The 14,737-nt window shown below is 39.7% G+C and overlaps 2 protein-coding genes across 3 annotated transcripts; both read right to left on the bottom strand.

Annotated features, from left to right (window-relative positions):
* Positions 1–137: 137 nt before the first annotated feature.
* On the bottom strand, positions 138–9,116 carry si:ch73-40i7.5 (amyloid-beta A4 precursor protein-binding family A member 3). 2 transcript variants are annotated; one of them, XM_034583474.1, is made up of 11 exons: positions 8,798–9,116; positions 6,526–7,519; positions 6,346–6,379; positions 6,113–6,258; positions 5,712–5,798; positions 4,358–4,549; positions 3,346–3,525; positions 2,859–3,071; positions 2,176–2,295; positions 1,530–1,670; positions 138–1,434 (listed from the first exon to the last, which is right to left on the bottom strand). In XM_034583474.1, exons 2-11 carry the CDS (start codon positions 7,504–7,506, stop codon positions 1,363–1,365), a joined length of 2,166 nt encoding a protein of 721 aa, XP_034439365.1. In that variant the 5' UTR covers positions 7,507–7,519; positions 8,798–9,116; the 3' UTR covers positions 138–1,362. The 2 variants fall into 2 exon arrangements, with proteins under 2 accessions (XP_034439365.1, XP_034439366.1); XM_034583475.1 differs by having other exon boundaries at positions 6,346–6,376; positions 8,798–9,065.
* Positions 9,117–9,632: 516 nt separating this feature from the next.
* Positions 9,633–13,157, bottom strand: pex11g (peroxisomal biogenesis factor 11 gamma). The gene is made up of 5 exons (XM_034583483.1): positions 12,823–13,157; positions 11,775–11,972; positions 11,374–11,552; positions 11,029–11,097; positions 9,633–10,926 (listed from the first exon to the last, which is right to left on the bottom strand). Exons 1-5 carry the CDS (start codon positions 12,883–12,885, stop codon positions 10,734–10,736), a joined length of 702 nt encoding a protein of 233 aa, XP_034439374.1. The 5' UTR covers positions 12,886–13,157; the 3' UTR covers positions 9,633–10,733.
* Between the last annotated feature and the right edge of the window lie 1,580 nt (positions 13,158–14,737).

Raw genomic sequence — 14,737 nt, 5'->3', positions numbered from 1 at the left:
AAGCCGGTGTCGATTCTGATTGGGTTTCCCTCTGTGTTTTGGTAAACGTCGACAGCTGATTGGCCAAGGGCTTGCAGCGCATCCGTTATGTGCACGCGCTCTGTCACTTGGATAATAATAACTGTGTTCTTGCAATGTTTACGTGGTTATAAAATACATTTTTAATCATAATAACAATAACTTTTTTTGGAATAACACTTATCTAAACAAGGGTACAAAGTGCTTCAGAAAACCCAAAGGCAAATAAATGAATGCATTAAAAATCAAAGTTATTCAATTCAGATCCATTTTAAGCAACATATGACATATTAAGGTTAAAATGTATAGAGAAACCCAACAGTTCCCACAATGAGCAGCACTTTGGTGATTGTGAAGAGAGACAAAAAAACAACTCCCTCATCAACTTGAAGAAAAACCTCTAGCAGACTCAGTGTGGGCGGCCATCTGCCTGGACCGGTTGGGGTGAGAGGAGATATTCTTATTATAAACAGCACATTACGACATATTATACCTATCACTTATTAAAATAGTATCAATAATAATCATTTGCAGTTTAATAGTTTCATTTAAATACAGTATGGTGACAGGATGGTCCTATTTAAAATATGATCATGACTCAGCTGCACCTTGTACTAAATTTTTCCATTTTCAAAATGTTTCATTTAATATGTAGTAACTGAAACTTACTCATCAAGCACTGGCTTCTCAATAAATAAAATCAGGAAGACATCTTACAGATCGTTTTAATGAACATCCCCAAAACAGCAATGTCTTAAAAATATATGAATCTCTCTGTCACATAAGGCAGTTACCTTCAGTTGTGCAGGGTGTCTGCTAACTGTCAGGCACAGTCAGAAAAAAGCATTGTATGAATAAAAACAGAGCGTCGCCCCCAGCACCTTCCTCTGAAGCTTGTTGCAGACACTTGATACATGACACTGGAAGCACATTACAATGAAATACACTGACCCTCTGTGATGATTCAATTCAGATTCCCCACATCAAGCATGTTTGCCTCAGGCCCACCAGGCTGGAAGACTCGTGATCACTCAACACTGTTCACCACCATGTAAATTAGTGAATTCAAAAAATATCTTTGCATCTCAGCTATTTCCTGCATTGTTAAATATCTGATAAATAAAAAAATGAGAGCTAACATCTATTCGCACTTTAAAATAAGTTCTTACAAAAAGTCTAATTGACTTTAAATTTAAAATATATAGCTAGACTAATTTGTTGTGTTCAGTAGTGTGACAACAGCTCATGATATGCTGTGCGATCAATTGCATAATATTTTCTGAGTTTGGCAAAGGTTCATGTAGGTTGAATACTGTGAAGTATTTTCGCCCCTTGCAGAAAGGCTCAAATAAACACTGGCTGCTCCTGTCCCGTTAAGAGCCGATATGTTGAGGCAGGCATCGTCTTCAAGTGAATCTGCCCAGAGAGGGAAAAAAAACATGATTCAAACTTTGAGAATATGTAATGATCACCTTTCAAATCCTCCAAATAAATTCCAGCATTTAAATCACCTCTCCAACTGCATTGGTCAGGATCTGGATGATCTTTTCGTGCTGCGTGGCGACAACACTTTGTCCATTTATTTCAATGATGCGGTGCCCGACACGAATGCCTCCTCTCTCTGCTATACCGCCGCGCATCAGACTGCAGATCTGCAACGAGAAAATAGAGACATTTTAAATTCAAGATTTTATTTAAACATGTTTGAAAGCTGGGTTAAAAGAACAGATGATCATGATTATTTTATCAAGTCATTGTTCCCAAGGTCAACTTTAACACAACTTAAAACAAAATACTTAGCGGAGTTGGTGAAGGCTTCCTTGGTGCGTCTGGTTAATATTTGATTACATTCTTTAGATAACCTTAAAAAACAGAGGTGGTCAATTTCCCTTTTATTTACCAAGGCAATACTAACCGACTGCACAGCGGTTTATCATCAAAACAGATTAATAAATGTGTTTTTTCAGTTATCTGGGATTTAAATTGGGTTTAGTGTCATGATCAGAGTCTTGAGGAACAATGCTCAGGGAGGTTGTTTAATTTAATTATTCTCCAATCACATGATTTCCTAAAACAAAACAAAATACAACAATTAGCTGTGTGGGCTTCCACACCCGACTTGATATTGACACAGTAAAAATATGAATATTGACATACAATGCCGTCCTCCACACTGAAGCCGAGCTGAAACTTGGGATCTGGTCTCTTGATAATCGCGCTGGTGACCGGAGGGCAGTGGACGATGCTGAGCTTCAGGTACTTTTGGCTTTTCAGGTCCTGAGATGGAAGAAAATGTCAGGAACAATAAGAGCAAGAGGTTAAAAGGTAATTGTTCCAAGGGGACAACATTACTTTTCATTATGTTGTTTGTGTTATGTGACTTTTAGCCTCATTGTTGGTAGTTGTCTATGGAAACATCCACTTGGATTTACTCTGTTAGTGCAACACAGCCCCTTTAGCATTTTAGCACAGTTGTTGATGTTCTTTTCCATGAGTAATACATGATATTTTATGGTTTTTGTTGTTTTGTTTGAAAAACGCTTCTCATCACTTTGCAGGGACAAACTGTCTTGTTTTCTTTGACCCACTGTTAAAAGCCCAAATCAAATCATTACTGAGACATTCTCGCACTGCATGGAAACACAGTGCCATCTTGTGTGCCTTTAGGATACTACCTGAGCAAGTATATTTAAATGAACACTCGAGGCAGTGTATCTGAAGTGCTATTGAGAAATTCAGCCATTCCAGCATGAACTCAAACCACCACAACTTTTATTATAATTGTTAATAGTGTTGTTGTCATTTCAATGATAAGTCTGTGCAGAATCTTCCCGTCTTACCCGGATGATGTTCTGGCAGGTGGTGATAGGCAGACCCACCATGCTGGTGCCGTTGACGGACATGATGCGGTCACCGATGCTGAGCTCGCCGGAGCGCTCAGCTGCACCTCCGTGAAGTAAGTTGGCCACCACCACAGTGGGCAGGATTGAGCCCCAGCCTGACTCCACCACTGCTACGCCCAGGAGCTCTCCAGCAGCCTTGGTGATGGCCACCTGAACCACACACAGAAATCTAGTTAAGCAATGACTCCCTTACAATTATCTTCAATCTATTTAGTCGTTCACAAAAAAAAAACATATAACACACTTGAGGAAGGAAAACTGCATCTCACAGGGATCTTCTTAAAAGTATACTTTCAATACTTTGTTTTAATGGTCACCTTTAGCTATTAATGACACATGTGGTGTGTACGAATGAGAAACTGATACCACTACAACACAGGACTTCTGTATTTTGATGATGTGAAACCGATATAAAGCTGCTTACATCTCGGAGGTTCTGAGAGTCAGAGAAGTGGGCCAGGTCTCCGTTGTAGAGCTCCTGACTCTCCAGGTAGTCACTGTACTCGCCGGGCCTCAGGTCGCTGGCTTTGAGGCCGTTGGTATGCAGGAACTGCTGATAGGCCACTCCGAACGCCTGACCAATAGCCTGAGCTATCGTCTGAGCCTGGATGGAGAAACACGAGAGGAGAGAAAAGAGGTTTCAAAACTGTCGTTGCATTAACATCTGTGAGAAGACTTTTGGATCTGGACGGCAGGTTTAATAAATATTTCACCTCCTATTTTCATATTGACAAATTAAAACGAATGAGATCATTTGCAAAACACTAAAGAGAACAAATGTCACACCCTAAAAAATGTTCCCATCTTTTCCATAAAAGGTGATACCTTCTTTATACTGTTTCAACAGTTATTTTTTATATTTGCTAATGTATTTAGCCTCACCGACTGTGAAATGTATTTCTGAATAAAAGGTTTCATATGAAATAAGTTAAGCTGGGAAAACCTAGCTGAAGAGGCAGGAGCTTCATGGCCTTTAGTGGCCCATAGCTAATTAAATTTCTAAAAGAAACTCCTCCCGTTGAGTCTTGCCAACTGTGGGAAACTGGGACGACAGCCAGACCTTTTTTACATTCATGAGATCTTGCTGGCTGTCTGGAGGAAGGAAAGCAGGCCAAGCTGAAGCTGAAACTGTTGTCGAGCAGGAAACAACACATTTGATCTGATATATACAAAATTGCATGGAGCAAGATAAACTTTAATAAAGTCAGTTGTTTGCTTAATGTTTGCCTAAATGCGCCAGGCTTGTGCTGAAGAGATTAAGTTGTGGCCACTTTGAAGATCATAGAAACAGATCAGGGAACACTTATTTTTATCGTCTAACCACCACAGCAGATGTTGGGAGTCCAGGGGTTGAAACTTTTTGATGCAATAAGTCAAATAAAAGTTTAGAAAAGAAATGTCGTCCTGCTATAACACTTTTTAAACGACTGACTCACATCCTCAGAGGAGAAGACATGACAGATCATCAAGCACTTCTTCTGAGAACCCGAGGAGGATGACGGAGAGGAGGAGTTGGAGGGAGGGTCACTATCCTGTCCTTTACGTTTCCTTCGTGCCATGAGGACCACGATTTTACCAATGTCGGCAATGTAGGAGATCATCTGCAGAGCGTGATCCATCATCGCTTCCTGACAGAAAGAGGTAATGATGGGGTTAATACAGTTAGAAAAAGAAATGACAGGAAGGTCTGGTTTTCAACTCCACCTGTGGTAACTTGAAATACAAAATTCATGACAAAGAACATGACCCCACCTTTATTTTAAATTTTTGTCAGTCAGGCAATCATTGCCTGGTACTGTACAAATGTCTAAAACTCCTCAAGGCAACAGGAGAAACTAAACAGAAGCAACAAGCTGTCGTTATTTAACAAGTTGCAGTGTCCTTTAAAGCAACAGTTTGAATTAATGAATTGCCAAAAGGTTTTCTTCTTGCATACATAATAATAATAAAAAAGAATAAGTATTATTTTCCTTTAAATGCAACTGTGATATAAATTGTAAGAATATCATTTGTAATCAATAACTGAAACTCAATAACTGAAACTCAATGTGTTGCAGTGAGGCACACCCATGCTAAGGGGGGAGCTGACAGTAAATGACCCACTTTTACTCCCCTGACAATTCAACCACACAGTAGAGGAAAAAATAGACTCTACTATTACTGCAACATTACTGCAGTGCGCTCATATTAAATCCCCATCCAGTTCTATATTAAGGATTCCTGCTGTGAGAGCTCAGTGTGGAGGTGAAAATGAAGAAGCGTACTGCTGCCTTAGAAAACTTAAGTGAAGTAATGTATGTTTTAGAAAAGGAAATCAAACTCTGAATCTAATCATGTTTCATGATAAGAGAGTGAGTAAGAACACTGGACATACAGTATACCAGCAGTTACAGACGTCTAAGCTGTCAAAAAGTGGTCCAAAAACCTTCAATTTCTTTTAGGCTGATTAATTTTCCTTAAAACCTGAAAATTAGGATTCTAATATGATCAAACCTCATAATTTAATCCACTTTACGACCTGTCATCAAATGAGATTCCACTGATCCATCATCAGATTTTGTTGGCTTTAAAGTCCAGGAATGCTACCACTATAAACGGTAGAAAAGGCCTTGACACAACTAATTATAACTAATAATAATAATAATAATAATACTTTATAATGCTACAATCTAAACATTTTAATTGAGAGCAATTGGATAATAGTGCTTTAAAAAAAAGCAAACTAGACAAAAAGGAAGATAACTAAAAAACTACAGGGTAATAACATTGAGACAATGTACAGTGCCGTACCTGTGTGTCAGCAGTGAGCACTTTGATTCGCTGCGTGGAGATGAACAGATCCACTTCCGTCATTGGCTGAGACTCACCCTCTGGGGCCTGAAAGAAACAGTCCAGTCAAAAGAGTGCGGAGCATCAGCTCAATTTCAGAACAACTGTTTGGTTTCTGTTATAGTAGATATGAGTATATGAGGACACCCCAGCAAGTTGGTCTTATGGTAATAGAAAGATCTTAAATGTATACATACATGGAATATTAGTGAGAAAAAGCTTTACTGAAACATTACCTCACAGAAACCCTAAAGCAATATAGCACAGAAACTGCTGTGCTCAATGTTCACTTCTGTTGTGTCGTGCTTCCATTTCAAAGCAGCATCCATGATAAGCCGATGTTTTTGTCATCAGGACTTCACCTTTATTCGGTCCACAGCCTCCTGAGCCTGAGTCATACGAGCGTTGGTAGATGGGTTCTTCTCTGATTTGATCTGAGTGGAGCCCAGATACTTGGACCCAAATATCACCCCATCCAACAGGTCGTCAGGATCACAAGGACCAGGCACTAAGATACAAAACAGCATTGGTTATAAAATGACGTTGCTTCTATTCTTTATTGTGTCAATGAAAGAAGTATAGTGACGTGATTTACCATCTTTGTATGCAGGACGATCGTCAGCACTCCGCTGTGACAGCAAAGAGGAAAATGAAGGATTTATAGCAATGCATTAGCTGATCAAATGAAATTTAAAAGATCCTTATTGTGATATCGTGTCTCATTTTGAAGTTAACAGTCCTTTTACCTTATTATACTATTTTCAACTTGACCTACCTTTTCACTCTCTGCAGCCGCTTCTTCATCCGGAGGCTCCTCACCCAGCTTCATCCACACTGGTTCAGGATACTCTTCGTCGGGCAGAGAGGAGAGGGAGTCCTCTCTGTGCCGCTGATGTTGCCCATTCCCATAATGCCCCCAGAACCTCTGTGCATCATCCTGACTGTAGGAAACTGACACCACTGCATCCACCTCTCCTATGTGGGGCAAAGAGGTGGGACGTGGTCTAGCACCGATCTCTGTGCACTGCAGCAGCCCTAGCACGTCTCTCTGGTGGCTTTCAGAGAACAGCAACCCAGTGGTTTCAGTGCTGTTATCTGTTATTAGGGATGAAGCACAGGCTTCTTGCTCAGACGTGCTGGAGCAGTGATGGTGAGATGGTGTTCGATGATCGGGATGAGGCTCTTCACCCATCAGTTGGAGCTGGCTGAGCAGGGAGTGGATGCGGCTGTGGTCTTCGTCAGCTGATGTTTCCATGTCCCTGAATGTTACCTCCTTCTCGTCCTCCTCCTCCCCAACACCCTCTAAGTCTTCCTGCCTCACCTCTTCTTCCTCATCAACTGCTACATCCTCTTCTTCCGCTTCCACCTCAGTATTCTGCTCTGGTTCTGAATTGTTTTGCACCAGTTCCTGCTGGTTTATGTCAATCTGAGTCACTGTGTCACTAATGTCCGAAGGTACTAATACTGGCTCCTCTGGACTGGCCTTGTCTAAGCTGTCAACAGAAGGAGGGAAGCTTGGGTCATCCAGGTCGTCCGCGGAGCCCGCCTCACTGGAGGAGTCAGACCTCCAGTCTAATGGAGGAGGCTCAATCATGTTGAAGGAGTCCAGATCCTCCACCTCTGAGCCTGGCAGAGCTGCCACAGTCCGTCTAATGACCTCAACCCCGGAGGCTTCATCAACAGGGACAGAGTCAGACCACTGGGTGTCTGAGGATGTGGAGTTGGACTGATCAGCAGGGCAGACGTCTGTGTCCATTCTGTAAGTAAGTCTGTCAGAGGGAGAAATCAGCATTACACACTTACATCTTAGTGAAACCACAATGCAGCAAACTTATGAGGAATTTGGTTCATGAGGTTAATCAAAAATCAATAATTGCTGCCACACTTACAAATCCCCCAATATAAATACCTCTATCTAAACCCAGCACTGAACTACAATCATTTACCCTCTATATTCTCGTTGCACAATGACAATCAAGATAGAAGCAGCAACCTAAAGCTCAAAGTACATGGACATCATGTACAATGTGTGTCACCATGAAAGGATTCACGTGCCTTTCACCTATGAAAGAAATGCTTAATACATATATTGCAATTACATGCAAAATATGAATCAAGTGCCTCGGGAATAATCAACCAATATTGGTTTACATTGCAGCTTTCAAATGAAATTCAAAGTACTTTGCTGGTAATTGACCAAATATAGGAGTTTAGTATGAATTAAAGATTATAATTAACAATAAAAGAAAGTTAAGATAATACTTGAAGAAAGTTAGCTTATTAAAAGATATAGAAATGGAGGTAAGGTCATTCTAATCACACGTGTTGAAGAAGAAGCAAATCAAACTTTTTACAAACCAATGCAGGTTTTCTTAAGGAAATGCAATATTTAAGAGTATTTACAAATAATTCTCAGTTTTGTGACATGTTTACAAATACCCGTTAACACGAATTCATTTGTTTACAACAGGAAAAATCCCATAACAAATAATATTAGAGATGTTTTTTTTACGGATGTACACATTGCTTGTACCTTTTAAAGTTAAAGGATGTAACATTAGACCATTAGATAGCAGATAAAAACTTTATTAGACATGTAGTCAGAGTCAAAGTGAACTTGATTGTCATTCAGACCAAACAACAAGAAGTGCACGAATAAGTACACTTAACACACCAAAAATAGACATAGAAAAAAAGATATACTTATAGACCTAAAGACAAACTAAGCTATAAAATGATAACATGCAGGTCATTTCTCAGTGGTGGGATTATTGCACCAAGTAAATATAATAAACTTGACACTGGTGAATATTAATAAAGTGATGAAACATTGAATTTTTGCACAGACAATTGCAGCATTGCAGAAGACATGTAAACGGACAGTTAATGGGGACTGGCACAGGACGTGGCTAACCGAGGGAAGCTAGTCCAAGGAGCTGGAGGCTAGTTAGCCAATTAGCACAGCGGCATGCTAACGAGGAACCCGTTCCAAACACGGGAAGACAAATAAAAAAAACCCGTTTCGCGTTGAGGGGAGCAGCTCTGACCTGGTGCTGCGGGGCTGCCTCGGTTCCTTTGTGCCCAGACGCGGACTCCTGACGCCGCCACGACAGAGGAGTCGACGCGGTTTGAGTTTCGAGCCTTTTCCCAAACTCCGGCTGTGTTCTCGTCGTCATGCTAACGACAGCAGCAGCGCCGGTGAATGTGCTGAACTCACATCGTCCCCAGAGAAGCTGGGTCAGGGTCCGTGTGAAGCTCAGTTTCCCCGAAGAAGAGGAAGAAGAGGAAGATGAAGATGAAGAAGATGTTGTTGTTAAACCCACTGGTTCTGGAATGGAACTGTGCTGCGTTCACGTGCTCCAGTCCGCCTCTCCGTGCCCACCGCCTACACAGGATTTTACAGCACTTTCCCCACAACACGTTGCGTTTATCATGAACGCTGCTTTGTTTATAATTCAGAATGATAAAAATTATCTTTCATCTGACTTGTCTCTCAAACCTTAAGTGGTTCAATGCTTCGATGTTAATGTGTCCGTGAACACTTGAAGGCAACAGTACCACGTCACTCGATCAATCAAAACGTGACTTCACAAACACGTCATCATCTCAAGCTCTATGAGAATTTTAGATTTCAAACAGCTTCTGTCTCATCTGATCAGAGACACAGTCACAGTCCGTTTCCATGGTAACATCCATTGCTGCCAGAGCAAATCTTCCAAAATCTCAAATTATACCATATTTCCTTAATCGGTGAATATGCTTGTGTCATAGAACAGCACAGAAGAATATTTTGTTGCTGTACTCAGGCAAAACCATCCAGGATATTAATGCTCCATCAGGCATTGCAGTATAATAAAAAAAGAATCTAGTAGAAAATACAAGTTTAATCAAAAATGTTCATTATTTTAAACATGATCTACAATTATTTTACATTTTATTCAGTTACACTTATCTTCCACACAATAGATCATCGTTGTTGTATAAGGCATACGAACCCTGATTCCAAAGTCTCACATTTTGATTCCTCGATTGGAAATCAGATATTTCTGCTGCTAATATCATACAATAATACAATTTAAAAACCTCTGGACAATGAGTTGTATTGCTGTGGTGTAGTTTGAAGAAATCACACAGTTTAAACAAAAACCCGGACTCTGTTTTTACAAAGAAATACACAGTCACAGCAACATTATTTCCATCTGAAAGATCTTAACAGCCCAGTCATCACATTCATAATAAGTCATAACGAGTCCATATACAGATATATGGAGTGTTTGAGGCAACAACTTATCAGCCTTTATCACATCATTATATTTCTCTCAAAATCTGAAAACAGCCATAATATCCCCTTCTTCAACAGTGACCTTCTAAGTTGATTGACTGAGGAGGTGGAGGTTCAGTGTCACGTTGCGTCTCATCTGCGTTTAAATCCAAAGTTAAACATACTTCAGTGAGTCCTCTGCTCCTCAGGCAAAGGAGTTCCAGCCAAAGTGGTTGTATTTAGAAAACGACGCTACCTTAAAGCAGTGTTGGAGGACAATAGGAGGCAATATGTGATAAATACAATAATTATTTCCCTCAAAAGCTGCATCCGATTAACCACAGAGTCATTAAGACATCTAAATCCTCATCTCGGACAAGTTGTACACTATAATAAAATACAATTTAATACTTTATTCTGCATGTGAAGAAAGATGTTCTAAATAAATTTCCAATTTGTGTGATTGCAATGCTGCAGTGGTTAGCTTGGAAATAAGAGCAAAATTAATTGATTGATTAATAACATTGTTCCTCTAACTGTCACAAAGTCCAAAACAATCCAGAGGAATTATTTATGTTTTTAGGTGGATTTCAGTTTGGCTTCAAGACTCTGAAGTTATAACTCCAAATGATTTGGATTTCATACGTTAAGGATCTCCTCCACCTCCTTTCAGTCACTCTGATGTTCACTCAGTGCTGATCTCAGCCTCTCTCAATGTCTGGTCAGTCGCCAGCGCTCGTATGGATCAAACCAATCAGAGAGGAGATGGTGCCCATCAGCCCCACGAACCAGTTGGGGAATCGACCAGCCCAGAGGAAGCCAGGCGGCATCCAGTGAATGGCATTACTGAGGTCAGCCATTTTGCTGAGGATGGAGAGAACCTCCCTTCGCATCCGTTTGTGGAGCTCAGCTTGACTACAGGGATAAAGACAAACAGATTTATTGTTGTATAAAGTCTCAGAGATAAGAGGCCTACATTATTTTAACTGCAAAATGAATATTTGTAATAAACTGCACCTGTTGTCAGCTGCATCCCTCCCACATCTGTTCAGCTTCTTCTTCAGCAGCAGCAGAAGTCGAGCAGACCTGAAAAACAAAAGATTCAAACTCAGACTAAAACTTTTTTATGATTCATATTTGAGCAATAAAATCCAGAAACAATGTGAATAACCAATGTGACAAAGTGATTCACTTTAAGGCATAAAAGCTGCTTGTAGTGTTCGTGGGATTAAGTCAAAGAAACCTCTGCTGTAGTTTTTGATTTGTGCCGGTTATTCTCCAATAAAACTTAGAAATATGTACCAGTATATAAAACATACACTAAAAACATTAAGACCTATAAATAGTTTTTTAAACACTCACCTGAGTATTCCCAGCAGCAGCGAGGTTCCCCACAGCACCGTGCTGAACAGCCACCATTTGTCAGAGTTCACTTTCACCAGCTCAGCGTTGCCGGCCCATGCGATGTGTTCACAGGGGTAATAGAGCTGATCGGCCACATTGTTCAGCACAGAAATCCAACGCACACCTGAGTCCTCCTCCTTTAAGAGACACACGCAAAATAGGTTGATGCTGGATCTCAAAGGGTAAAACCACAACACATAGAAAAACTGTATATTTATGTTGTATATTTTTTACCTCTTTGGGCCTTGAGCAGTTATTCAAATGAAACAAGGCAAGATGTTAAGAGGGGAGAGTCAGAAATTTCAGGAACCAGCTGGATTCATCTTCAAAAAGTATTTCATGCACTGCAGGGGACTCACTTCAGCTCCGAACCCATAGCTGTGGGAGTAAGCCAGCATGGAGAGATCATCGAACAGCCTCAGCACCGTCCTGCACTGACTCAGCTGAGCAGAGAACAGAAGCAGACTTTTCCCGAGTCGCTGGAACGAGACGTCGGTCTCAGCCTTACGGGAGAGAACTCCTCCAACGAGCTGGGAGCCATAACAGACCGTCCTGATCTGAAAAGACAGCAGAGAGAAAACACCAGCAGGAGCTTACAGCATGTTTAGGAGACAGGAGTGTTTCTGAGAGAGGAGGAGCCTTTCATTTATTAAGTGTTTGACAGAAATGTAATCACATATTGGTGTTCGTTTTGTCATCGAGCTCATGGTATTACTCAGATGGAATTTTTAATACACTTTTTTTGTACAGTAAACAGAATATTTTTGGTTTTAAGGAATCGTTGAATTTGAAGACAACATCTTGGGCTCTCGGAAATTTGAAAAGCCCTTTTTGACCATTTTCTTGAATTTTTTTAATAATAGAAAATAATAAGCCAGAAAGCGTTTATTAGGATTTAAGACGATATGGAGGATATGTGATTAATGATTTATCATTTTAGCTCTAAACATATTATATTTGACCATTTATGTGTTTTCAACGTAATCAGCATCAAGGTTATATTTCAACATTTGTGAAAGAATATTATTAATGAATAGCTTTACATACAGTCTATGAGTATTACAAGAACAAATATATATATTCATATTTCAGTACCAATCAAATGAGATTCCCTCTCTATAAGCTTTATATGGGTATAAATAAAGGTTTAGGCATAGAATCAAATGGGTATAAATGCAAGTATCTGTAAGTATTTAGTAAGTAATGGCTTTGTTATGATTATGAACATTAGAATTAGAGGAAATGTTGACTCGACCTTTCACCTACAGTAAACACTGATCCCCTGCTGAACCTACACTCACACTGACGGTATGATATAACTCAAAGTTATGTATAACCCTAATGAAGCTCACACTATAGATGACAGCAGGTGATTGTGTTTGCAGCCATGACTCCACTGGTACTTACAACTCTGTCTCTGCCCCTGTAGGACTCCAGCAGGCGGACCAGCGCCTCCACACTCTGCTGCATGTCTGTACCAAGGGACTCTGAGGAGTGAGGCTGCTGATCAACATCTGCACACAAACAACATCTGCACACAAACTACACGTTTGATTGTGGTTTCGATTCTGCGCTGGACTTTGAAACAGGAAGCTCCCGAATCAGACCCAAGTAGAGGATCACCGAGTGACTGCACAATGATGGTGTTCTGCTGCCCTCCTCAGTTTGAGCAATGTCATTTCTGCGGATGTATGCGTTTCAGTTAATACAATAAAAGAAGTATAGGTTGTATCTATAATTAATTGTTAATTGCTCCAGTGTTTTCTTTGCAGGTTTTGTCGTTATATTATTTGTGGTGTGATAGGCCTTTAAACTATGTGGTTTATATACAACACTACAACACATCTATATCAGATATTCAACACTTTTGTCCAGTTAATCGAAAATGAAATACATATTTACTTATATGATAAAATATGATTAATAAAATATTTTCTATAATCATACTATATCACATATGAGTCCTGTATTTATTTTCAGACCTGGCTCACTCAACACTTACAGCTTAGGATCTAGGCCCCAATTTAATAACAACAATAACAACAATTATTATTATTATTATTATACATGTACTAATTTATAGAGTTTGGAAAACAAGGACAAACAAGAAGACTAAACATGCCATTCATTTTCTTTGCAATCCCATATCTTTATCACACATCTGCATGTGTCAGTGTCTAAAAGAATTCTCTGTATTATATAAATCATTTCTCTGACATATTTCATCCACAAATAGCATAATGTACCACAGCAGATGTTTGGATCAATTTCAGTGCCAAGTTCCATTTCCCTTTTTATACACAGAATACATTAAAATATACTATATTGCTATTAATTTCCAATGTTAAAGGTTCATGAATTTTAACATATTTAACTCTAATAAAAAGACCTTGAAAATGTGATAACCCTATCTGCTCTTGCAGTGTAGCACATCCCCGAATAAACTGTTAAGATTTTTAAACAGAATGTCCAATATGGCAGATGTAGGTTCAATCTATGTGTCGGATTGGTAACTTTATTTTATTAAAACAAGACCATAATGATGAACATAATATATTTATTTCGTGCTCTTTTATTGTTTGCATTCGGCCACAGCTTTGATCCAATGCTATGATCTTAAGCTTTGACAGATTTAGCACAATAATAAATCCTGACTGTACCCACAACCATCTTGCCAAGTTTAATACTAATTGGATAAAAAGCCTGAGCTATCACTGTGAACAGACATAAACAGACAGACAAATGAGACTGATCACAATACACCCGTCCTCTTCTATGCAGCGTGGGTGTAGCAGCTCTGTGCCAGCAGCTGTTGCACCGAGGTGGAGATCCTGAAATGCTTTGGCCAGATAACATCAGGAGACTCAAGAGCTTTCCAACTGTGTAATTTGTCTGGTAATCTAGGCTAATGTGTCCCGTGGGAAGGTGTGAAAGGATAACCTGGGGCATTGATGGGGACACAATTGAGGTGTTAAATCTCATGTATTACCGGTGCAGTGATTAATGAGCCTGACATGGATTGAAAGTTTCACAGTGTCTGAACTCTGTCTGAAATGAAAGAGGATGGCTGTTCTTTATTTTCACGTAACTATAAAGTGCCTGTAAATATTGTGTAATTTTTTTTCTGCACAGTGAGAGCAGAAGAAGAAAAGCTATCTTCCATATTTTTCCAGATTCATTGTTAAACTTAAAAAAAATCTCTCGACAATTTCCGTTCAGATTCAGAGTTGTTGTTTTGGTAATTCAGACTCACCACTTCCTGAATTTCTTCCTTCCAATGTTTGTGTTTGTTCCTCATTTCTATGACTCCATCATCTTCAAC

The sequence above is a fragment of the Hippoglossus hippoglossus genome, chromosome 4 (assembly GCF_009819705.1).
Source record: "Hippoglossus hippoglossus isolate fHipHip1 chromosome 4, fHipHip1.pri, whole genome shotgun sequence".
In the NCBI taxonomy this organism is placed as follows: Eukaryota; Metazoa; Chordata; class Actinopteri; order Pleuronectiformes; family Pleuronectidae; genus Hippoglossus; species Hippoglossus hippoglossus.
This window is presented reverse-complemented; position numbering and strand designations above follow the sequence as displayed.